The sequence below is a fragment of the Panthera uncia genome, unplaced genomic scaffold (assembly GCF_023721935.1).
Source record: "Panthera uncia isolate 11264 unplaced genomic scaffold, Puncia_PCG_1.0 HiC_scaffold_1747, whole genome shotgun sequence".
Classification (NCBI taxonomy): domain Eukaryota; kingdom Metazoa; phylum Chordata; class Mammalia; order Carnivora; family Felidae; genus Panthera; species Panthera uncia.
Window position 1 is genome coordinate 1 of NW_026058412.1, and position 25,521 is coordinate 25,521.

The 25,521-nt window shown below is 47.0% G+C and overlaps 1 protein-coding gene across 1 annotated transcript in view; it reads left to right on the plus strand.

The window, feature by feature from the left end:
* Positions 1 to 6: 6 nt before the first annotated feature.
* The window catches only part of LOC125917354 (stabilin-2-like), a 34,950-nt gene continuing 9,435 nt past the window's right edge, over positions 7 to 25,521 (plus strand). Inside the window, exons 1-14 of the mRNA XM_049623579.1 lie at positions 7 to 1,037; positions 2,459 to 2,554; positions 5,960 to 6,005; positions 6,838 to 6,914; positions 8,893 to 9,018; positions 10,959 to 11,032; positions 13,296 to 13,367; positions 16,734 to 16,853; positions 17,773 to 17,820; positions 18,954 to 19,037; positions 20,321 to 20,467; positions 21,272 to 21,412; positions 22,410 to 22,469; positions 24,708 to 24,884. Of these exons, the coding sequence (XP_049479536.1) occupies positions 782 to 1,037; positions 2,459 to 2,554; positions 5,960 to 6,005; positions 6,838 to 6,914; positions 8,893 to 9,018; positions 10,959 to 11,032; positions 13,296 to 13,367; positions 16,734 to 16,853; positions 17,773 to 17,820; positions 18,954 to 19,037; positions 20,321 to 20,467; positions 21,272 to 21,412; positions 22,410 to 22,469; positions 24,708 to 24,884 (1,524 nt within the window). The 5' untranslated portion in view covers positions 7 to 781. The remainder of the gene's footprint in view (positions 1,038 to 2,458; positions 2,555 to 5,959; positions 6,006 to 6,837; positions 6,915 to 8,892; positions 9,019 to 10,958; positions 11,033 to 13,295; positions 13,368 to 16,733; positions 16,854 to 17,772; positions 17,821 to 18,953; positions 19,038 to 20,320; positions 20,468 to 21,271; positions 21,413 to 22,409; positions 22,470 to 24,707; positions 24,885 to 25,521) is intronic.

A 25,521-nucleotide genomic window follows, 5' to 3' on the forward strand; every position in this document is an offset into this window, starting at 1 on the left:
ACAAAACAAAGGAACCAAGAAACAAACCAAAAACATAGACTCTTAAAACACAGAGAACACCGTTGCCACGGAGGGTGGGGAATAAAATAGGTGAAGGGGACTATGAGGTACAAACTCCCAGTTATAAAACAAGACACGGGGATGCAAAGTACAGCATAGGGACTATAGTTAGGACTATGCAGTAGCATCGTGTGGTGACAGATGGTGACTGCGCTTATTGAGGCCACCACTGAGTGACCTAGACATTTGTGTTTTGGCAAACTCAAGAATAAGAGGCAGAGGCGATGGGGATTAAAGATGACGCTCATCATGAGGAGCACTGAGTAATATATGGAATTGTCCAATCACTATAGTGCACACCTGAAATTACGATAACATTATATGCTAGCTATAGTGGAATTAAAATGAAAACGTTAATAAACATTTTAGAAAAGTAAGAAAAGCACACAGCCAGGAGGGCTTCCCTTAACTCCAAGAGATTCGTTTATAAAATGCAGAAGGCTTCCCCTGCAAAGGCGTCTCACCCTCAGAACCAGTGGGGACGACATAAGGCACACCAGGGAGGGGCCCGGGGTCCTGGATGGTGACCACAGCTGACACATCCCCCTCCATCCCTGCATCACCTGCATTATTCTTTTCTCTGTTCCTGATGCCCTCCTTTTCCACTGGTCTTCATCCCCGCCTCTCGCTGGCCTTTCTGCTTTCCCTCCTTCCTGCCTTCAGCTCCTTCCCGCTCAGGGTACTTCTCATGCACTGTTAGAGCTCTGGACAAAACCCGGGGATGGAGGTGTGGCCACCTGCCTCCAAGCCCAGCCTTGCCCCCCCCCCCCCCCGGTTGCAGACGAGAGAATGCTGTGCCGGCTTCTTTGGCCCCCAGTGCCAGCCCTGCCCAGGGAAAGCCGAGAACGTCTGCTTTGGAAACGGGATCTGCTTGGATGGGCTGAACGGCACGGGAGTGTGCGAGTGTGGAGAGGGCTTCGGGGGCACGGCCTGTGAGACCTGCACCGAGGGCAAGTACGGCCCCCAATGCGACCAAGGTGCGCACCCTCCTCCCCACCCCGCCGGGCCCCGCGCCAAACCTGCCAGGGCCCGATCCTCGCCGCTCCGTCGCCAGCCTGTCTGGGCAGGCGGGCCAGAATCCCACCCCTACTATCAGGGAATTGTAAGGACGTCCATGATCTGCGATATGCACAGAACAGTGTTTCCAAACGTTTCCAGTCACTAACTGCACCTACCAAACGACCTCCAATCTGTTCGTGGACGTTCTCCCACCAACCTCACGTTTCTGTATTTGTCTGTGCGCCTGGATCCTCATGTTGGTTACCCTCTTGGTTTGGACATTGCTTGATAGTCTGAAATGCCCGTTCCTGCACAGTCTCTCATTTGGTCTGCACAGGAATCTTATATACTTGGGTGTTCTGGTACCCATTTTACAGACGAGTATATTAAGGCAGAGTTAAATGGCTTCCCCCAGGGTCACACCTGATGAGAGGCAGAACCGAGATTTGAATCATACCTTACTTGGCTCCAAAGCCTTGCTCTTGAATCCTGCTGTCCTCTATGTAAAGATTACTCTATTAATTCACCTTTAGCAAGCCACCTGCTTTAAGCTGTTTTGTTTTCACAAAAACCATCATCTGTTTGCATTCTCTGACCCTGACTTCCTTGTGCCCAGGGACACACGCACACACGCACTTGGGAGGAGTTTCTTAATCCACGATGGGAAAGCAAGGAATTTTTCTACCTTGCACTAAACACCATAAATTGGACCTGGCTATCACTGCTTTATCAGTAGCCTGTCCAAGCCAAAATCAATATATAAATGAATCATTATAATTGGACCATATACCATATAGTTGGAACTATAGCGCTGATCCTTTCTGTCATTTGGAAGCGTTTTCTGTTTCCATTTGTGCAGGACTTCCTAACCTGTGATTCATGGGGTCATGGAGTCTAGCAACGCCCCAAAGCTGAAACCTTTTCTCGGGGGAAGGCATCCAAAGCTTCCAGCCAGTTCTCAGAGGCTCATGACACTGCTGCGTAATAAAGGAATTGGCATTTCTATGTTATTAAAGAAGGCAATGCCACACCAGGGTTATATAAACCTAGTGGACAAACCTTAGGGAACACACGTGCTCCCAGCCCAGGCTGTCCCACACAGCCCTGAATCCTCAGATGACTTTAGCTGAGGACACTCTCAACCTGCTCGGGTCAGCAACCTACAGTGCTTCCCAGTCCCACAACTGTGGTCTGTGTCAGATCATGGCCTGATTCGATTCTGTCTCCTGTGCCCCCGCCCTCCCTGTGAATCCAGCCCTCCATTAACGACAATGATCCCCTGGAACCAGGTTGGCGAATGAAATGCCTCTCACAGGAAGTGACACTTTATAGTAAATGATAAATGAGCTCCTGAGCACAGGTCAGAGGTCTAACAATTTGTGGGCACTTTTCCACTTAGCGTGCTCTTGTGTCCACGGGAGATGCAGCCAAGGACCCTCGGGTGACGGCTCCTGCGACTGTGAGGTTGGCTGGCGAGGAGTGTCATGTGACAGTGGTAAGGGCGAGCCCCTCGGTCCTTATGATCTGCTCTTAGCCTCGCGTCGTAGCAGCTACATTTCTTTCTTCCTAAAATAGAAATGACGCCTCTGTTACTTCCTTTGGCAATCCAAGTAATTCCTACTTGCTGCAAAAAGTTTGTAAAATAAAGACAAGAAGAAAGAAGTAGATCAGAACTGCTCACGTTCCCACAGCAGGAAAGAACTCTCGCTAATGTCTTACATTGACCTACTGGCCTTCCACTCTTTTTCTGGGTGTATAAACATTTGTGTGTGAGACCGCACTCTACATACAGTTTTACAGCCTACTTTTTCTTTTTTTTTTTTAAGTTTTTATTTAATTTTGAGAAAGAGAGAGAGAAAAAGGAAAGATTGTGCGTGCACAAGTTGGGGAGGGGCAGAGAGAGAGAATCCCAAGCAGGCTCCACACTGTCAGCACAGAGCCCAACACAGAACTCGATCCCACAAACCATGAGATCATGACCTGAGCCAAAATCAAGAGTCAGACACTTAACCAACTAAGCCACCCAGGTGCCCCTACAGCCTACTTTTTCATTTTACAGTATGTAACGGATAGCTTTCCACATGGATAAGTATAGATAAATACCATTTTTCAGTTTTCATGCAATATGCTTGAAAAAGCATGCTTTCTCAAACCAATTTTCGATTGTCATCGTAGCACTGCCATGAACATACATCATTTTGCATTTGTCTAATTCATCCTCTGATATTTCTAAAGATGGGATATCTGCATCAGAAGTTGGCACTTTGGTGGCGCCCGGGTGGCTAGGTTGGTTAAGCATCTGACTTCAGCTCAGGTCATGATCTCACAGTAGGTGAGTTTGAGCCCCACACTGAGCTCACTATTGTCAGTGTGGGGCCCACTTCGGATTTTCAGTCCCCCTCTCTCTCTCTGCCCATCCCCCCCCCCTTAAAAATAAACATTAAAAAAAAAAGAAGTTGCACTTTTGGAGGGAGTGTTTGCTACTTTTTGCTGAGCTGTCCTGCAGAGGTTATATGCGTTTATTTTTATTTTCCCACAACAGGATCTGAACAGGCCCATCTCCCCTAGCCACACCACACTGTGCTGATGTTTAATGTGCCCCAAGGACAGCCCTCCAGACTCACTCCTCTTCCTGCTCTCCCTCCTGGGAGAAAAGACCAGCCCCCCCCCCCTGCCCGCCCCCCCCAATCTAGAAACCACCCACGTGGCCTTCATGCCTCCCTGGCCAGCATGTCTGCATTATTCTAACATCCACATCCCATCCTGTGGCTCATCCTCTCAGTGAGAGGCTTGGGGTCTGTCCCTGTGCCTCCTGTCCTAGCTTCCTCCACTCCATCCTCCACATGGCTGCCAGAGAGAACTTTCCAGAACACAGGTGTCTTAGTTCAGGCTGCTATAACAAGTGTTATAGACGAGATGTCTTATAAGCCACAGAAACGTCTCTCTCAGTTCTGACGGCTGGAAGTCTGAGACCAGGTGCCATCGGGCTCTGGTGAGAACCCTTTCCTGGGTTGCCAGCTGCTGGTTTCTCACGTCCTCACACGGCAGAAGAGGCAAGGGTGCTTTCTGGGGTCTCTTTTATAAGGGCACTAATCCCATTCATGAGCACGCTTATGACCTAACCATCTCCAAAGGCCCAAGCCCCAACACCTTCACCCTGGAGATTAGGTTTCCACATATGGATTTGAGGGGTGAGGTGACACAAACATCTGCCCCCACCCCCGCCATAGCAATAGGTAAGACCATTATTCCCACCCCCTCCCCAGGACTTGACAACCTGCTATGACTCTTCATTGCCTCCAGGAGAAAGTTCATTGCCTCCAAGGGACACACCTTAGCAGGGTAGAGTACAAGGCTATTCACCGACTGGCACTCACCCAGTTTTCCAGCCGGGTCTCAGTGCACATCGTGCGCACGCAGCTTCCGGCCTAGAAATGGAAATAAGTGGTCAAGAGTGTTCAAAAAATAGTAGTATGAGAGCACAGAGGAAAGAGCCTCTAGACTGGAGCCAGGAAGAAAACTCCTCTGTTCACGTGCAAACTCCCCACTCCCAAGCGCCTGGCAGGCATCACTGAGGCCAGAGAGGGGTGCCACCTCCGTCTCAAAAGAGCACACCGTGTAGCCACCCCTATTAACTGAAGTTGGCTCAAAGGTTTAGAGCATGTTTCAGAGAGGAGGACCTAAAAGATGACTGGGATTTCAGTAGACAGAGAATGGAGAGATCACAGACTTCCAGGCTCAAGGAAGAGCATCCATAACAGCACAAAATTGCATTGTACCCATTTAGCACCTTGGAGCCTGTCAAGATTCCGCCTGACACAAAACAGACATCTTTTGCAGTCAGGTCTCCGCTGCAGGACCTTCTGTGTGACTTGGCCAGCTCTAATAAGATTCTATCCCAACGGCTGTTAACGTGGGCATCCTCCCCAAAGGGTACTCTTTCTTCATTGCTAATGATTTCTTTCTGGATCCTCCCCTGCTGAGAAATATCTGGTAACTGAGCATCCAAGAGCGAAAGCCCATGCTATTCCAGGAATTTTAGGAATTAATTCAGCTAATAGATAATAGGTACCTTGCTATATGCCTGTCCCTCGGCTATTTTTGCAAATACAAAAGAAGGGGGGATGGGGTGCCGGGCTAGCTCATTCATAGAGCAAGCAACTCTTGATCTCAGGGTTGTGACTTCAAGCCCCATGTTGGGTGCAGAGATTACTTAAAAATAAAATTTAAAAAGAAAATTTTTAATGTTTATTTTTGAGAGAGAGAGAGAGAGAGAGCGTGAGCGGGGGAGGGCCAGAGAGAGAGGGAGACACAGAATCTGAAGCAGGTTCCAATCCCTGAGCTGTCAGCACAGAGCCCGATGTGGGGCTTGAACTCACAAACCGTGAGATCATGATCTGAGCCGAAGTTGGACACTTAACCAACTGAGCCACCCTGGCACCCCCAAAATATAATCTTTTTTGAAAAAAGGAAAAAAAGCCTTTTAATATTAGTTATAATTAAGCTTTGCTTGTTTATTTCACTCCATAATAAAATGATGAAAAACTAGAAAGAATAAAGAACACAGGAAATAGAAATAAGAGTAGAAAAATCAGGCCCCAGAGAGGAACATGCATCAACCTCCAGACCCTGATGGAGGATACTGTGTTTTACTCTCCTCGCAGCCTGGCATACAGTAGACACTCCATCAGTATATTCAGCCTTCAGATTTGGTGCTGAGCTTCCTGGCAGCCAAGGCAAAACAAGGATTTATAAGCTCATACAGTTTTACGTAGCTCACGTGATGCATATCATTACTTCTGAGGAATTAAATCTTTTCTGGGCAGTAAGTACTCAAAGAAAGCTCCCGAGTTAGGTTTAGTAAGAAAGGACTGAGCCAGCATTTGGTTCTCTTTTGCAGAGATCACCAAAGACGACTGCAATGGGATATGCCACACCAGCGCCAAGTACGTACCGCTGAGCTTTTCTCTGGAAGGGATGCAAAGAGGGTTCTTTTCTAGGAGTGTCCATGTCAGGCCCTGTCTTTGGGGTAATAGCTTCCTGAGACCCTTTCTGAAGACTTATGATGAATTTAAGTATGAAAGGAAAAATCTCTCTGAAAAGGCCACCATCAACTTGCCACATCCAGCCTTCGAAACAAGCTGCCACCTGAGTTACCTGGCATATCGGCAAAAAAGCCAGCTGCTGCCCCCAGTTCAAGCCACAGGGGCCCTTTCATAGACGCCAAGGGAGCCCAGTGCCCCTGACTGCCGTCAAACCTTACTCCCCATTCACAGCAAAGCCTTATGTGTTCATACTTCAACGTCATACTCCGAACTCCCAGAGGGGCGTGATGGCTTAACTAATTGGCCCAGTAACTGGACTTAGACCTGAATTCAGATCAGCCTCTGTCATTTTCATTGTGTGCATGACCTGGAGTCAATTACGCTTCTAAGCCCCAGTTTCTCCGTTCATAAATGGGAATAATAACATCTACGGGTTAGGGCTACTGGATAGCGTGTAGGTTATGAGAAGTAATGTGGGAAGCACGGCTCCGAGGACATAAGTGGCCCTCTAAAGATTGCTGGCTGTCCTCCTCATCCCGGGCCGATGCCCACCCATGTACTCTCTGCAGTTTCGGCCGCCTGTCCAGAGCCGTGCTGGGCAGGGACTCTCCTTCCGAGCCTTAGGCCAGACCTCTGAGTGAAGCAGGGGGCAGGAGCCAGAATGCTGGGGACACAGTGGGTGGATGTTCTGTATTCTTTCCCCACAAACAGCGCTTGCCATTTCTTGTTGCAGCTGCCTTCTCAATCCGGACGGGACGGCCTCATGCAGATGTGCAGCAGGATTCCAAGGGAATGGAACAGTCTGCACAGGCAAGCGAGGAAGGGACCGCTGGGGGTTACAAGGGTGGCACAAGTCCTGCAGACTGTACCATTCTGCCACCACCAACCACTGCTCCTGACCTGGATGTAACAGGGCAGCCGACCAGGCCCCCTGGGCGAGAAAACTGCTGTTAGCGGTTGGGGCGTGTGTTGGGTTAGGAATGCATGGGACAATCGTACCTGTTCTCTTCTCCAAACAGCCGTTCACAGCCTTGACCACAACTGAAGTCACCTGGGGAACTTTGAAAACACCAGCTTGATTGACCTAGCATGTGACCCAGGCATGGGGACTCTGGAATGGGACAGACAGGGACCCGAGTCCTGGTTCTTCCTCCTACTACCCACACAGCTTTGGATGGGTCTCTTATTTGCTCTGAGCCCCCTTAGCTCACTTATAAAGTGAACATAAAACTGTGTCCCTTGCAGAGTGGTTTGGGGACCAAACAACCTCTCTGTGCAATGGCAGAATGAGGCAGAATTTAAAACAGCCCCACACCAGACTCTCCCGGGTTTGAGTCTAAGTTCTTATAGCTTGTATTACCTTGGGAAAGTTGCTTGACTGCTCTTTGCATCATTTTCCCATCTGTAAGTTGTTGTCAGTAAGAGAATCTCCCTCCCTGGACCTTTTGGTGAGAACGAGGTTAATAACGGTGAGGTGCTTAGAACAGCCTTTGCACAGAGCACTCGGTAAATGGGATCTAATACTCTTAAGGTGCCCACCACATATTTGGTGCTAGAAAACTGGAAACGCTTAGCATCATATTTCTCTCGAGCACCTTGTCCAGACAGCCTTCAGTCCAGGTTGTGGTGAACAATGAACATACCAACCTGTCTTCTAGACCGTCTTACCCCAGGGGGTTCTCCCAGCGTGCAGGCACCCTGACCCTGGTCCCAGATGTTTCCTGCAGTAAGATGTGCACAGTATGCCCGTGAAAACAGCTGGGAGGAGCAAATAACTGGAATATTTTTCTTGCCCTCTGTTTTTAGGAAATAGCAAAAGCAGGGTTATAGGAGAGCAACCCACATTTCTGTAACACTTTCATGTATGTTACCAGATGGGAGTCTCCAAACCTGCAAACAAACCTCAACAGGTGGACCCCAAGGTTCAGATTCACTGAGCAGCTTGTCCAAAATCACACCGTGGGACTCCAAGTGGATCTAGGTCTTGATCCACTTTGTGTACATGTTGTGAGGTTGAAGTCCAAATTCTTCTTCTGTGGGTGAATATCCATATGTCTCCATATCATTCATTGAAAAGACTCTTCTCTCCCCCATTGAAATGTCTTGGCACCTTTGTGGAAAATCAATTGACTTTGGATGTATGGGTTTATTTCTGGACCCCCAGTTCTATTCCATACATAGACGCCCTTTATCAGGTTGAGGAAGTTTCCTTATATTCTTTGCCTGTTGAGCTTTTATTATTAAAGATATTGAATATTATCAAATGCTTTTGTTCCTTCTATTGAGGAAGGAAAAAGTGGATTTGTCTTTAATTCGATTGATAGACTGTAGTACATTAACTGATTTTTAAATGTTAAACCACCTTGCACTCCTGCATAAGTCCCACTTAGTTATGGTGTATTGTTCTTCTTGCCGAATTTGATTGACAAGTATTTTCTTGAGGATCTTTGTTTTTATACCTGTGAGGGATATTGATGTATAGAGTTTCCTTGATATGGCTCTGTCTGGTTTTGGTATCAGGCCTCATAAAATGAACTGGGAAGTCTTCTCTCCTCTTCTAGTTTTTGGAAGAGCTTGGGAAAATTGGTATTTATTCTTCTTTAAATGTTTGGTAGAATCCACCAGTGAAGACATCCGATGCTCTGCGTTCTTTTGAATTATCCGTACTTAATCCAGTGCCCAGCATTTTGAAGTAGCTTCCATTTCTCATGCAAGTAAAGAATGCATCACTGTTTTTTTTCCCGCCTCTCTCCCCGGCTGGGCTCTGTGTCGCGTCTCCCTCCTGTAGCCATCAATGCCTGTGAGACCAGCAATGGAGGTTGCTCTGCCAAGGCTGACTGTAAAAGAACCACTCCAGGAAGCCGGGTGTGTGTGTGCAAGGCAGGCTATACAGGCGACGGCATCGTGTGTCTAGGTGGGTACCATCCTTCACCTGTCCGGTGGCAGTGGCTTTACGGTCAGAGCCCCGGTAAGTGATCCTATTATTAGGACGTGCCACTGTTGGAACAGTCTGTGCAGGAACGTATGAGGTGTGTAAAGGTGACCACAGGGGTATGAAGGTGTGTGATGTCCAAAAATCGCTTGGGAAGGAAAAAAAAGGAGACACTTTTTCCAATTAAGCATGACGGTGCTGACTGAATTTTGTAACATTTATCAGTTCCTTTCTTATACAATAACACATTCTCACTGTAGATAAATTAGAGAATGCATATATGTTGGGGGGGGTGGATTCTAGAAATAACCACTCTCCTATGGTCGTATCACTTCATTTGCTATGGATGCACCTACTTGTTTAAACAACAGTTCTGTCTTATGATACATAATACTTACTATGCTTAGCAATACAAAAGAACAGCACTCCCAGAAAGTAAGTGTTTCTCCAAATCATTATCTTAATGGCTATACACTGTTCTACTATTAAAGGTATACCATCGTATGCTGTCTGACTTTTAACATTTTAGTTGTAAAAAAATACATTCACACCAAAGTATTGCAAGAATAGTATAAAAGAAGACCCACTCTCTCTTTACCTGGATTCACTATTGCAAACATCTTGCTTCACTTGCATTATCATTTGTTCTCTTTATATATGTGCCTCTTTTTCCTAAACCATTTGAGAGTAGACTTTTTTCATATTCCCGTTATCCTTAAATACTTGGGCATATCTGAGAATGAGGATAAGTTCTTACATAGCCACTGCAGTTACCAACTTCAGTCAATTTACTATTGTTTTAAATGTTTATTTATTTTGAGAGAGAGAGAGAGAGAGAGAGAAAGCAGGGGAAGGGATAGAGAATTCTAAGAAGGCTCCGTGCTCAATGCAGAGCCTGAGGCAGGGCTTGATCTCATAGCCGTGAACTCATGACCTGAGCTGAAATCAAGAGCCAGACGTTTAACTGACTGAGCCACCCAGGTGCCCCAAATTTACCATTAATATACTACTTTTGTCTAATTACCATTTGTATTCTAATTTTGTCCCCTGACCCAATTACATACTGTTCTGGCTTTTTTCCTCAAGTGCAGGAAGTAGTTTAGGAGTGGGCATCGTATTGAGCTGTTATGTTAGTCTCCTCAAATCAGGGATGGCTCCCCAGCCTTGCTTTGTCATTTATGGCATTGACATTTTGGAAGAATATAGGCCACCACCCCAACTTTTTTTCATAGCATGTCCTTCCTTTGGGGTTTGTCTGATGTTTTTCCATGATTATATTGAGACTGTGCATTCTAGACTCGATATCACAGGAGTGATATCGCATCCTTCTCAGGCTATCACACAGGAGGCTCACGATTTCCAGCTGCCTCTCTTTTGTGACGTTAATTTTGACCACGCAGTCAAGATGTTGTCTGATTTCTCCACTGTACAGTTACTTTCTCCCCCATTGCTACTAATAAGCCACCAATAGGGAGATGCTTTAACACCAAGCAAATATCCTGGTCCTCATCAAAATGTCCTTCTAAATTTAGAATCTGCTGAACCAATTTTATGATGAGAGTTACAAGCGACTGTTTCATTCCTAACTCTCTTCCTTCCTAGCATGTTGGATTGGATCCAAGATTCTGTTGTTTCAAGTCCCTGGCTGCAAATGCTCATATTCACTCAATAGCGGGACAGAAGCAAGCCCACAGATGAGGCCCCTGCTGGCACAGCCCCAGCCCACAGGAGCTGATTCTGAGAAGCCACATCTGGTACCTTCCCTGCTGGCTTACTTCTGCCACAGAGCTGTCACAAAACTGAATCACACTTTGACACCTGCTCCCCTTGTCCAGTTAGCCATCCTGCCTGGTTCCTCAAGATGTCTTGATTGGAAAAGGAGGCTGGATTTTCATGCCAGGTTCTGGCTTTTTGTTTTAAAGAAATCAACCCATGTTTGGAGAACAACGGTGGCTGTCACAAGAATGCAGAGTGCACACAGACGGGACCCAACCAGGTGAGCTCAGCCCCGCCCCCACACAGGGTCCTAAGTTTTCCTAGGAGCAAATTCCTGGATCTTCAGACCCACACCTGAGGGAAAGGGGTTGAGAACAGACCTATGGGCACCAGCAGCATAAAACCAGTATTTTAGGGGGGAATTCTGAAAGACTCCCTAAAGAGGCCATTCTTTGGGAATAAGAAATGGTGGCTGTGAGGGGACCAGGGGGTTCTTGGGAGAAGGGGCTTCCTGAGTGGGGAGGGGTAGACATCTGCAAACACCACATGGTTCCAGACTCACCTAGAAAGTTTCCGACGATGCTCTCCTTTCAGCTTTCTGATGCCTAGAAAGCTGAGGCATCATCTTCTTTGGCTTGAGGCCTTGAAATGCATGTGCCACAGCATAAGATAACGCTTTTAGGGGCGCCTGGGAGGCTCAGCTCGTGAAGTGTCTGACTCTTGGTTTCAGCTCAGGTCACAATCTTGTGGTTTCATGAGTTCAAGCCCCACGTCGGGCCCTGCACCGGCAGCACGGAGCCTGCTTGGGATTCTCTCTCTCTCCCTCTCTCTCTGCTCCTCCCCATCTTGCACTGCCTCTGTCTCTCTTGAAACAAATAAATATGCTTAAAATAATTAATTTTTTAAAAAGATAATGTTTTTAGGCCCTCTGCTAATCACATACTTCCTAACACAGTGAGTTTTGCAGCCCAAACAAGCACAATAGTCAGGAAATTATATACATCAGATACTGGATGATGAAGTGAAGTCCCATGGAATGTTCTATCAACCTTGTTTAGGCTGCAACCTCAGTGCCAGTTCTCCCAATGATTAGAACAAGCAGGTGCCTAAAAAGGCCAAAAATAAGGGGGGGGAAATACCCTTATTTTGAAAGAATTGTGTGTGTGTGTGTGTGTGTGTGTGTGTGTGTGTGTGTTTACACATATAGTCTTGGTGAAAACCAGAACAGGCAGTATTTGGCTACCTTAGACACGTTTTGGGGTTCAGCAGAGCTCTTATTTCAAACCACATATGGAGAAAGGAAAACCTAGAAGCATTTTGGTGCTCAGGGTGTCTACAAGTCCTTCTCCAGACCTAGAAGGCAGTGAGAGGGACCCAGGGTTGATCTCTGGGACAGAACCTAAGCCCAGGAGGGGCAGCTGGTGGGTGTCTTGGTAACAGTTTGGGTCAAGGTCAGGACCCAGAAGAAAGGAAGAGGCAGAGGAGTGAAAATCTGCCATTTGGCCCTGGCTGACCCTGTCAGTGAGTCCAGGCTCTAACAAGCAGACATCAGACCAGAGCCACCTCTGCTATGTGGCCTGGGTGGATTGGAAAAGAAAAGCCGCCCCTCTGGTGGACACATTAGGAGCAAGTGCCCTTCCTTCTGGGCACAGAACTAGGTAACTAGAGCGTAGCTGGGTTTTAACCCTGCCTGCTCCTGTGCCCTTGTTCCTGAGCAGAGCACCGGGGAAATGGGGGTGAACTAAACAGTCCCCAGCTTCCCGTGGACAGTGTCCCCTCCCTCAAGTTGGAGCCCCCACTGACATCGTTGGCCAAACAGTGGGTCTGACTGATTGTTTTCACATGGGCCACCCATGTGAGGCCAAAGCCCCCCTCCAGCATCTCCCAGCGCCGATGCCTTGGGGCTGAGCCTGGGTGGAGAGGCACAAGGTCTCCGTGTGAATGGGAGTGGGTCATGGCTTAGCCTCCTTGCACCCGAGCTTTTACCAACCCAAGCGACAGAAGGGGTGAGTGCCAAGAAGGCAAAGGACCAAATAAGGTAAGAATGTGTTAAAAAAATAAATGAAGTAGGGGCGCCTGGGTGGCTCAGTCGGTTAAGCGTCCGACTTCGGCTCAGGTCACGATCTCACTGTCTGTGGGTTCAAGCCCCGTGTCGGGCTCTGTGCTGATGGCTCAGAGCCTGGAGCCTGTTTCAGATTCTGTGTCTCCCTCTCTCTGACCCTCCCCCGTTCATGCTCTGTCTCTCTCTGTCTCAAAAATAAATAAATGTTAAAAAAAAAAATTTATAAAAATAAATAAATAAATAAATAAATAAATAAATGAAGTCTCTTGGCAGCAAAGTCAGGCTCCGTAGGAGATCCCAGTGCTAGAGTGAAATGTGCCGAGTGCGCTAAACGTAGGATGACAATTACCATCGTAGGATAGAACTTGCCAATATCACATATAGACCCTTGTGACGCCACCGTGACCACCATAGACCCGGAGCGTGAGAGCCAGCAGAATCTCTCTGTGAAATAACCCGTTTTCCTCCCCTCCCCGGACAGGCAGTGTGTAACTGTTTGCCCAAGTACACTGGCGATGGGAAGGTCTGCACGTTCATCAACACCTGCTTAACCGTGAGTAGGGCTCCGTGGCCGAGGCCCGGAGACGTCCGGCCTGGGGTGCCTCCTACCTGCCTTGCGGGGGACGGCGCATCAAGGAGGCCACATGCAGAGGCCGCTTGTGGGCCCTGGAGCGTATTTTCCCCTCAGGTTCCAGTTGTAGCTGGAGAAACTCCATTCTCTGCCTCTGTCCTCACCTCTGTGCTGGTGTCTTCTCCTCTTCTACTAAAAACTACCGCGGACCTACTGAGGCCCACCTGCCTCATCCAGGATGCTCCCCTCTCAAGGTCCTTAATTACATCCGCAAAGACTCTTTCTCTAAACGAGGTCACATGCACAGATACAAGGGCTTAGGACATGAGCATACCTTTTAGGTACAGAGCAAGCAAACGGCACAGCCAGAACTTGAATCCGTGTCTGTCTTACTCAAAGTCTGCACCCTTGACCACTTCAGGGGTTCTTGTTCCTCCCACGAAGCGGTCAGCCCCAGAGGAAGTGCTGTCTATGCATGGTACTTCCCTTATTCATATCACTGCCCACCCGGAGCCTCCAGCTGTGGGTGTAAGAACAGCCCAGATGCCACATAGTTAAAGCCCTTCCTCTCTGAGCTTCATCCCGATTGTCCCCTTGTGTCGATCTGGCAAATGCCTCAGGAGAACATGTCCTCACATGAAATGATTGCAGAAAACAGGGTGCTGGGGCATGGAGCTGTCACAAGCAGACCCATGCAGCTTTATTTGCACAGCAACTCTTCAAGGACCATTTCCACCTGGTTTTTTCAATGGCCACCTTGTCTTGGCAACTAACGCAATGAACCTACGTGCGCCTGACAGTCAGGTACAAGAGTCATTAACTCTTGGCCACTGCACCCATGACTGCCACCACCCACTGGATCCTTTCAAGAACAAAAGTTTGTTTTCTTGCAAGATGAGTGTTAAGGCATGCTTTTACGCTGATGAGTACAGTCCAAGAGAGAGAAGGAAACTGATACTGAAGGAGAGAAGGTGGAATGTTCCAGGAGGAGGGTACAGGAGTGGATGAGGAGAAAGGGCCCCAGAGCCCACAGGTGAGCCCCAGGCAGGAGCAGGGCCAGTGGTAGGTAGGCAGGTAGTTGGTCAGTCAGGCTGTTAGTCAGGTAGATCATTAGCCGATCAGTTCGTTCGTTAGTGAGCCAGTCAGTTAGTGAGTCACTCGTGGGCACATGCTGTGTGGAGCCCTTACTGTGAACTAGCTTAAAAATGCGTCTGATCGCTCTAAATAAATTCTTAGTCCCGTGAGGACAGAGACGGCTTGCATTTCTACATATCCAGTAGGAAACCTCTCACAGCAGCTCCCCGGCTCCCAGGCACCATTTTAGGCACTGGGAATTCATCAGTGACCAAGCAGTGAAGTCTCTTCCCTTAAAGAGTTTACACTGAGGGGGAAGAGACAGACACCTCGTGTGCAAATGACTAGTCAGACCGTCAGTTGTTAGTTCATTTGTTAAGTAAGGAAAGTAGGGTTGGTGACCAGGTGCAGGCAGGTGGTGAACGTCAGGGAGGGAAGGTGGGGTGTCTGCGTCTCCATGAGGTATGAGGTGAGCCCATCAGCTAAGAGTGAGGGGCAATGGTTGAGAGTTGGAGGGAGGAGTGAAGGTGTGAACTGTCTTCCCCAGAGAGAGAAAAGTTGCTCTCTGGATGAGCACCGATGTGATAGCTCTGAAGGCAGGTGCGGACATCACACACGTGTGACTTTGTCCCGCAGTGCCCCCCGAGTCAGGGCCGGCCCAGAGGCAGTGGTTTACCAAGCCGTTGTGTCAGCCGCTGTGCCGGCACAAAGCTAGGAGCAGGGGCCAACTGCACCGGGCAGGTGGGTGAGAGAGAAGCAGCTGGAAGGAGGGGAGGCCCCTGTGGGTCAAAGGAGGCTGGAGCTGCAGCATTAGAAGAGGGGAGTTGAGATGATGAAAGCTGGTGGTCAGAGAGAGCAGGATGCTTGAGGGAGAGCCTCGGGAGGGGTCCACTTTAATGTGGAGACGAAGCCAAGGGTGGCCAAGGGGTGGTGGCAGACGCAGGGTGCAGATGGAGGCCACTGACAGAGACGTTCACGCCACCAAGCATGGCCACGGGTGTGGAGGGAAAGCTGGTGATCCAGGCGCCACCGCCAGGACCAAAGAAACGGGCCATCGTGGATTCCGTGTGTTCTCAGGGAGCTGGGGTCTGTGAAGCATGAGGCAGTAGAAGTAGTTTGGAAGCTCAGTAGGAAAGACACTACCCCAGCCCCAGGCCACGAAAACAGCTTTGCTTGAGGGGTGCGGGGGAGCAGCGTTTGCGGGAGACAGACACGTCTTCGGTAAGAGGCGGAGAGAGTTTTCTGGAGACTGCTGGGAGTTTGTTAATGGTGGTGAGTTTCAGAAGGCACCAGGAAGGGTTTGTGAGGGCAGGAAGGGGTGGGTGTGGGGTCAGATCAGCAAGGAAGGGAATGTCCGTGAGGTAAGAGGGAACCTAGAGCGTGTAGACTTGTTGACAGAGAGAAGCAGGAAAGTGGCACAAGAGGGGGTTTGTCTTGGTGCTGTTACAGCAGGCCGGGTATCGGGACGGTAAAATCCAGGGTAGATCCAGGGCCCTTAAGAGACGGCAACTGGTCTTGAAGAGCTCACTGAGCTGTGTCAGCTTGAGGCAGGAATCTGGGACAGACAGGAAGTCCCTCCTGGGCCCAAATATCATGCTCCACTAAGGCTCTGGGAACAAGCATTAGAGGGAAGGAAGATTTTATAGCCGACCGTTAAGTCTGTTGACCTCCTTCTTTGCTCAACCCCATCGGGGTTCTTTTTCCTAAGCTCACATTCTTTCCCCACTTAGAAACTGCTTAGGCTGCAGACTCCTTCTTGGTGTTCCTATGGATGTTGGCTTTGAATTGAACTTTGCTTTGTTTCCATTTTTAGGTCTCTGTCCCATCTTCCACAGTTTTTAAGCTCTTTGTGGACAAGGACAGTGTGTTCTATCTCTTTTATACCAACTGCCTTCTAGCTGATGACTATTACCTGGCCACTATGAGATCAGGATTTAAGCCTAAAGCTGGGAACTGTCGGGCAAGATTGGTCCCTTTCTAGTCAACCCCCATGTGCTGAGAAAGTTTCCATTTGGCACCTCTGGGCTTGTCCGTTTACAGCTGGAGATCTGCTCGGTTGGACTCGCCCTCTTGGGATACGTGGCTGGGTGAATACATGGCTCTTACTATAGGGAGTTAATAGGCAAGTTCAGGAGAAGGGCAATAATGCAAACCAGTCAGTTAGAAGGTGGGTACAAAAATACATTTCAGTACAGAATTGCTTTGTGAATATTGGCAGACCTGGCAAGCGAACCGGGCTGACTCTTACCCCCCACCCCTTGGAAATTTTACCAGAAAAATGGCGGATGTAGTGAATTTGCCATCTGCAATCACACTGGGCAAGGAGAAAGGACATGTAATTGCAAGCCAAACTACATCGGGGATGGGATCACCTGCCGCGGCAACATCTATCAGGTAACGAAAGGCCTGTTTCCATAGAGCGAACCCGACTTGCCTCGCTGTGCTAGGAATCCAGGTCCCTAAGGGCTGTGCAAGAGTTTTGTAACTTGTAAAGCTCTACAAAGATGTGAAAGCCTGCTTTTATATAAATTGGCAATGGAAAGAGATTGTATCTACCCATGAAAATCCTCACATCGATGAGTTCTGGAGTCAGAAGCACCTGGGTATGAATTCAACTCTGTCAATCAGTAATGAGACATTAGGCAATTACATTACCTCCCTATGCATCAGCTTTCTAATTTGTAAGAAAAAAAATTCTAATGGTACCAACCCCATTGGGTTGTTAGCCGATGTAATGTACGTAACACGCATGGAGCACACAGAAACTCAAAGGCATTACCTTGATGTGGGTGCCGTTGGAACATATGTGTGTGTGCACACCCACAGGCATCTGTACTGGCCATAGCGGATGAGGAGCAATGATACTTGTAGATTTCTACCCCTTTATAAGGTGAACATTCTGTTATTTGGCTTAAAGAGGGACTAGAGCATTCTGGCTAATCAAATATGCTTGTTAATGGAGGAATTAAATCTTCCATAAACCTATAACTGGTTGGTTTTTTTTTTTAATATTTGAACTTTAAAAAGTGCTTCTAAACCTTAACTGCTTTTGGAAATGGCTAGACCTTTCTTTGATAAATCAGATGGTGACTCCAGCAAGGTTTTGGAACTCACAGCATGTTCCCATAGTCGTTCTGAACATCGGTGGGAAGCCTGTAGGTGGGGCTTGAAAAAGAAGACCCATGAGGGCAGATTTCCAGCTGAAAGTGTGGTAAAGACTCTCAAACTTACAGAAATTGTCCTGCGACAACCTTGAATTGATCTTGCGTGGAACCCAAGACATGAAGTGACCCTCCTCTATCTTTGTTTCCAGGAGCTTCCCAAGAACCCAAAAACATCCCAGTACTTCTTCCAGCTGCTGGTAAGAACATGTGTGTCTGTCTGTAGCTGTAGGAGTTGGGTCTCCAGCCAGATACAGAGAAACTGTAGCCTCTGGAGTCAGTGAAGGGAGAAGAAAGTCTGGGAACGTGGGTTTCTGGCCCATTCTACATAGAAGAATGCACTGCATGCAAAAACTGCCATCACACCAGAGGAAAGAAGCGTTCCTGGGGCAATTGGTTAACTCTGGGTGAAAATATTAAGTTAGGTCTTTATGCACATCATACATTGGGATAAGTTCCAGATATATTGAAAAATAAAAGATAAAAATATAAACAAATAAGGGGCACCCGGGTAGCTCAGTCAGTTAGGTGTCCGACTCTTGATTTCAGCTCAGGTCATGATCTTGCCCTGCGTCGGATTCCGCACTGACAGTGCAGAGCCTGCTTGGGATTCTCTCTCCCACTCTCTCTGCCCCTCCCCCACTCTCTCAAAAATAAATAAACTTTAAAAAATATATCTAAATGAATACAATCATAAAACCTAGAAGAAAATACAACTAACCAGAGGCTCTTAACATTGGCAAGAAGGCAATCAGCATAGCTAAACCAATCATCTTATAATCAATTATCCCAATTATGTAAAATATTTGCATGTAGAAGAGACATTGGAAAAAAATACCTAAAAATAATAGGTTGCATCTAGGCAGTGGGGCTATGGCTAGTTATTTCCTTCTTCATGCTATATTTTCAAATCTTTAATACAATAAGCATATTTTTTTTTCCGAGAGAGAGAGAGTGACCACAAGTTGGGGAGAGGGGCAGCGGAGGAGAGAGAGAGAAAATCTCAAGCAGGCTCCACACTCTGTGCAGAGCCCAACCTGGGGTTCAATCCCACAACCCCGGGACCATGACCTGAGCCAAAATCAAGAATTGGAGGCTCCACTGACTGAGTCACCCAGAAACCCCAACATATGTTATTTTTATAACCAGATAAAAATAAACATTATTTCAATGACAAAGACTAAGAATGAATTTGAATCTAAGACTAAATAAAACACAGATCTCCAGATTCAGTTTTCACTCCCCTCTGTCACCACTGACTTTCTGTATTTGTTTGAAACTGTACGTATGTTAATTAGGTACCTGCCATGTGGCCCCACCTTCCTTCCCACAGGAACATTCTGTGCGAGATCTGAGTGGTCCAGGCCCTTTCACTGTCTTTGCACCTTTATCTGCAGCTTTTGATGAGGAACCTCGGGTAAGTGTGAAGCTCTAGGCAAGCCGAAGAGGTGTGGAACGGGAACCCAGTCTTTGGGTGTCACCCTGGAACCAATGCTGGAGACATTTCTGGGCAGGAGATTTAGGATTAGCTAGAGCAGATCAGCAATGAAAGGGGCTGCCTGTCAGCTTAGGGACCTCCTATCAAAAGAAAGGATTTAGGTGGATTTAGGGTAACCAATGGCCAGAGGCCCTCTGAAAAACATTCCTGAATCAGGTAGGAAGCTAGAAAAGATCAACAATTCTTAAATGATCCAAACCTTCCATAGACATAAATAAATAAACAAATAAACAAACAAACAAACATTAAAAAAAGAAAAAGAAAAAAGAAAACGAGAAGAACAAGAATGCTGGGTAAAAGCTTTTAAATAAGTCTTTTTTTTTTCTTGCAGACCTTATCAGAGCCTTTACTATTCTAACATTCACTGGGACTCTTCATGCAGGATTACCCATTAACATATAATACTGTAGCAAACATTTATGGAGTGTGCCAGACACTGTTTCTAGTATCTGACCTAGATTCATTCATTTAGTGTTCATGACAACCCTGTCATGGAGTGCTATCATCCCCATTTTTACAGTCAAGGACATTGACAGAAGTAAATTTCCCAAGGCCACACGACTAGCAAGTGGCGGAGTAAGGATGGAAACATGACTCCAAACCGTGCATTCTTCTCTACACACAAAAACAGAGGCACAAAAATACTTCTGGAAAGTTTTTGACATTTGATTGTTTTCCTCTAAAACAGCATCAAAAGAGATACCATGAAGCAATTGAAGCGATGAGAACCTTGTGGGCTTCTTATTACACTGACTTAATGGCTAATATTGTTTGTGCTTTGATTTACAATGGAAAAGCATTGTGATCTTTTCCACACTAAAGGAAATCTGGCCCAGGTACCTCTCCAAGAGGCACAGGTGCGGTGCAGCTTTGCCCAGCATTTTTCACAAGAAAAGTCTTTTTGCAAGTAGCATCTCACAGGACTTGGGGTCCTTGCCACATGCATTGAGAGATGCTGGACCAGAGGAACTCCAAGCTCCCTTCCACTCATTCTAAGAGTCCATATCGGAAGCAGGGAAGAAGGGAGGGCCACTTTCTCCCTCTTGTCTGAACAGCCTGTACCCTGTAAACCTGACCACGAGCCACCCCTGACTGCCTCCTTCCCAGTGCAAGTTGGGGGAGAGTCCCTGGGGAGAGCATGGAGGAGGGGAGGGCATGGAGGGGGCCAGCAAAGGCTGGAACCCTCCCATCTTCTGTTACAGATTAAAGACTGGGACAAACAGGGCCTCATGCCCCAGGTTCTTCGTTATCATGTGATCGCCTGCCACCAACTGCTTCTAGAAAACCTGAAATTGACCCCAAATGCTACCTCTCTCCAAGGGGAGTCAATCGTCATCTCCGTCTCTCAGGTAAGAGAGGCCACCTCGGGAAGAGGGCCATCTTTCTTAGGCCCTCTCTCTTCTCTTCTTTAGACTAATACCAGTAATAATAGTAATAACAACAACAACTAAGACATGTTGAGTGATTGCTATATGCCACGTAGTATTCTAAGTATTTGATGTGTACTAACTTTTTTAATCCTCCAAAGAATCCCATGATGTAGATACTATTCTTCCCCCAATTTATGAAGTAGGAAATGGAGCTCAGAGAAGTTAAATGACTTGTCCAAGGTCACACAGCATGTAAATATTAGAGCTGGAATTGAAACTCGTAAGCAAAACAGCTCAAGCGGTCATCAGAACGGCTTTGGGTTAGAAGCTGGAGGGGGTGAACACTTTTGACCGGAGCCACCTGACCATGCTGGCCCCCTCGCCCCCCACAACAGAGGAACTAGTGGTGACTATAGAATCCATTGCAAAGGGAAGTAAGTTGTGGTGGAGGCAGAAGGTGGTACAGACAACACAAGTGATGTACTTGTTACTTCATATTTGAGAATCACAGCGAAATGACCACTGTGGTTGGTTCTTTGCTATTAACTCCTCCAGGTGAAAATTACAGTCTTGTCTCAGTTTTCCTTTTATAATCATAACAAAGAAACGTGCTCAAGGAACTTAGATCTTCAGATTTTGCCCACAGCCCTACTTAAATGTTCACTTTCATGATGACTTAGTAGCATGTTGGTAAAGCATTCTGGAAGAAATGACTTTGTCCATTTCTGTTTGTGCTCATTTCTTTTTTTTTTTTTTTCTCTCTCTCTTCTTGGTTAATTTCAGGACACGGTGTATATAAATAATAAGGCTAAGATCATATCCAGTGATCTCATCAATACCAATGGCATCATCCACATCATAGACAAATTGCTGTCTCCCCAAAACTTGCTTGTCACCCCCAAAGATGCCTCTGGAAGGATCCTGGTGGGTTCATTATCATACTCTCAGCCCAGAGTGACTCATAATACTCAAAATGTATTTTCACAATTCTGATTTTGAGGCATCTTAATTTTGCTGCTTCAGTCTCAAGCTACTAGGAAAAGCCTAGTGAATATTATTCTAGTAAGAAGTAAATAGGTAAAAGCCTAATTTAAAGAGATAAATGGATTTTATAAGTTTTACTTTAGTTTCCACATGGACAGATGGTCTTGCATAGATTTGGAAGATGGAGAAATTACATAGATGGATGAGATAGATGATAGGTAGATAGATAGATAGATAGATAGATAAGTAGATAGATGATAGATATCACTCAAAGCAAACCTGGAGTACAACTCATTTTCAATTGAAAGAAAAGACAAATTTGAATTTGATTGTTATTTATTAGCATCGGCCGGGGTTTTTCATTGCAGACCACAGAACCCACTATACCTAACTTAAACAAAAAGGAGATTCTTAAGATACTAAGTTTAACAGCAAATCTCTTGGAAAGCCAGAGAGTCTAATTCAGAAGCTACATAGCTGGGAACAAAGGGGTCCAGGGATACCTGCCAGGGGAAGGCACGTGACTTTCCTGTGGGACTGCTCTGACCTGTCTCCAGCCTCATCCCCTACAACCTCCAAGTCCGAACACCAGATGCCTCCACCCTTGTGCTGGTCAGAATCTCCTGCTAGCGGTCACCTCCGTCTCTTGTCGTTTCCTTCCACCGATAATCCTTGTAAAAACTCTTCTGTTTGGTGGATCCTATGTCACACACGGGGCTGGAGCTGCAAGGCAGTCTGGGAAAATGTCACGCATGGTCCCCCATCCGCTGGACTGCGGAAAGGCGTGGGTATGTCAGAGCCGGAGTGGGTGCTGACGAGCCAATCTGCAGTACCTCTCACGTTATCTTACCCTGATTTCATTCAGCTGAACTTTTGTTAACGTGCTTGGTGAACTGTATGAAGAAAGGTATTATTCCTCTTCTTATTGCCTTTGCAGCAAAATCTTACAACAGTGGCAATAAACCACGGCTACACCAAATTTCACAACCTACTACAGGTAAAAACCCAGGGGATTACCTGCCTAAGGAGGTTTCTTTTTTGAAGGGTTTTGTTTGTTTGGATTTTTGGGGGGAGGGGGTTGTTTTGTCGTTAGTGTTTTGTTTTATTCGGGGAGCAAGCCAGCCATTGTGGGAATCTGCATAGGAAAGTCCCGACTTCCAATAGAACAAAGTCATTCGCTGTCACTCCATTCCCAAAACAGCATTTGGTTTATTCAGCTATATAATGTACACCGGCCAAATTAGAAATTGATGTACCTGTGGCTGAAGCAAGGAAAAGGACTCAAGCATCACATCTTGCGCTAGGGGCTTCACATCTGGAATTCTCACCTCCGTAATAGGGGCAGGCAAGCCGACGTGCAAATCTGGGAAATCTATGCCCCAAGGCATAGGTAGACATTGCATTTAAAACTACAGTGAAACCTTGGTTTGCGAGCACAATTCGTTCCGGAAACATGCTTGTAATCCAAAGCACTTGTATGTCAAAGCGAATTTCCCCATAAGAAATCATGGAAACGCAGATGATTCGTTCCACAACCCAAAAACATTCATATAGAAATGATTACAATACTGTAATATGATACAAAAAGTAGAGAAAATACAAAATATAAAGACAAAGAAACAAATTAACCTGCACTGACCTTTGAAAACCTCCGTGGCTGGTGAGGGAGACCTGGGAGAGGAGGGTTATTGTGCAGGACGACTTTCACTATCACTGTCGATGTCACTATCTATTGGCTCAATGGAATCTTTTTCTGCATGGGGGCCACTGTATATGGTCGCATGGATGTTGACTACAGTCCAGTGTTAACAAACTCTTGCCGTGCACTGTATTTAATGGAACTGGCAATAAGGCAGCAGAGGAAAGGGTCTCTCTCTGTCTGCAGGCAGCCTGAGCTAGGAGGAAGCAAAGCATTCCTAAGCTTACTCTTGGATGGTAAAGCAAAGGCCTGTCTTTGGTGCTTTGAAGTGACAAAAAATATACTAGTGCCAGTTGTGGGCACCTTCCAGTGTTCCGGAAAATCACTGATTTCTGCCACACACCGTGGCCTGAGACCAAGCATCTGACCATGGGAGACGATCACTCACAATCCCACAGAGAGAGATAGAGAGAGAGAGAGAGAGAGAGAGAGAGAGAGAATCATTGGCTTAGCTGTGATCATGTGATGTTTGGAGTCACGTATGAGTGATGCAAGACGTCACTCATTTATCAAGTAAAAATTTGTTAGAAACTTTAAGTGTTTCTGTGGAACACTCCTAGAACAGGTAATTTGCAATCCAAGGTTTTACTGTTTATCTTTCTGACTTCACTTTTCCCACAAACTGAGTAGAGAAACTTCTTGTCCAAAGATTTCAGAGGAGAATCAGTGAGGGACAGGGTCTTCCAAGGTCCCCTCTCCTCCTCATACCCTGAGAAGCCCCAGGAGGACTCTTAGAACCCAGACCCCCACCCCTACCCCTTTTAGCATTGCCTACAAACTTCTGCATTGACCAGCAATTTCCAAAATAGCCTGGGGCTCACCCTCGGAGTTTTTCAGAAATGGAGATGTCAAGGTGTTCAAAATGAGACTCTCCAGGGATGTCAAAGGCAAGTATCTCTGCCTGCTCACCCAGCCCCAAAACCTCACAGTCACCCTCACACCTGGGTATCACGTCTGGTTGAACATAGGCTTTTAGAGAAAGTTAGCAAACCTCTCTGGGGGGCTCAGTAGGAAGGAATAATAAAACCTACTTCATAGGGTTATTGGAAAAATTACAAGGAAGAATATATATAATGCACCTGGGTTACAGAAGGTTCTCAAAAAGATTCCCCTCCCTTTGTCTAGCAATTTCTCTTCTGAGTCCATGTGATCTAGAAATCTCATACAGGAATATCTCAATATTGTGTCAGTTTCACTTTTTTAAATGAAATATGGGGAAATGCTAAGTGGCCCTTCCAGAAATTAAAATATTTGGGCAGCAGTAGCAAAAATCAAAAAAAGATATTTGTTACACATTATTTTTCTATTCACAAAAGCCCAGAATTGACTTTCTGTTTTGCTCCCTACGAAAATGAGGGGTCAGAATGGTTGGGGCGCCAGGCTGTCACCCTTGAACCAGCTGCAGTCCCGGGGAGCCCCGGGGCGGTCACGACAGGCCCCCCCCCCCCCCGCCCCTGGCTGGCTTCGGTCCTCAGAAGGATCCTGTGCCTTGTGGCTGGGCTTTGCCATGCATGCGCCCGACTCCCTGTGTTTCAGGACGTGGGCTTGCTGAGCATCATCACTGACCCCATCCACACTCCAGTCACTCTCTTCTGGCCCAGCGACCAAGCCCTGCAAGCCCTACCCCCTGAACAGCAGGATTTCCTGTTCAACCAAGACAACAAGGACAAGCTGAAGGAGTATCTGAAGTTCCACGTGATCCGAGATGCCAAGGTACTTTGTTAACATACAGACGTGAGTGCAGGGGTGCCCAAGGGGGATCAAAGCCAGGAATGGTCAATGTGTCTCCACCTCCGAGGTGCGAAGGACACCTGGGCATGCCCCCCCGCCCCTGGTGTCCTGCTCCTACTGGCCCCGTGGTTAATGGACCCCCGCAGTGCGCCAGGCCTCTTCTGTTTCTCCCACCTCCCACGATTTCCTTTCCAACTTGAATCAATACCCAGGAGCATCGTTTCCTCTCTCGTGCTGCAGGTCAACTCTCCTCGGCCCCACTTCACGTGCAAAATGGCTGTTGGTAACAGTTCCCAAGCTCCCAACTCATTCTCCCCCAGTTCCACAATTTCTAGGCAAAGGGCAGATTCCCCCAGACGCAACCACTCCTGAACGGATCTACCGTGACCGGGGAAGCAAGATCTTGTAGCCGCGTGGTAGCTCCTGCTGAAACCCTGTCACTCTGAGTCCTCAACCAGGACCCATGTCTCTCTCCAGGACTGAGTCTGCCTAATCCAAGAATGCCAAGCACCCTAACTTTGGTTCATTCATAGGGCCTGTATTAGCGTCTTAGGGCTGCATAGCAAATAACCACGAACTGGGTGGCTTGAAACAACAGAAATGTATCCCTCAGACTTCT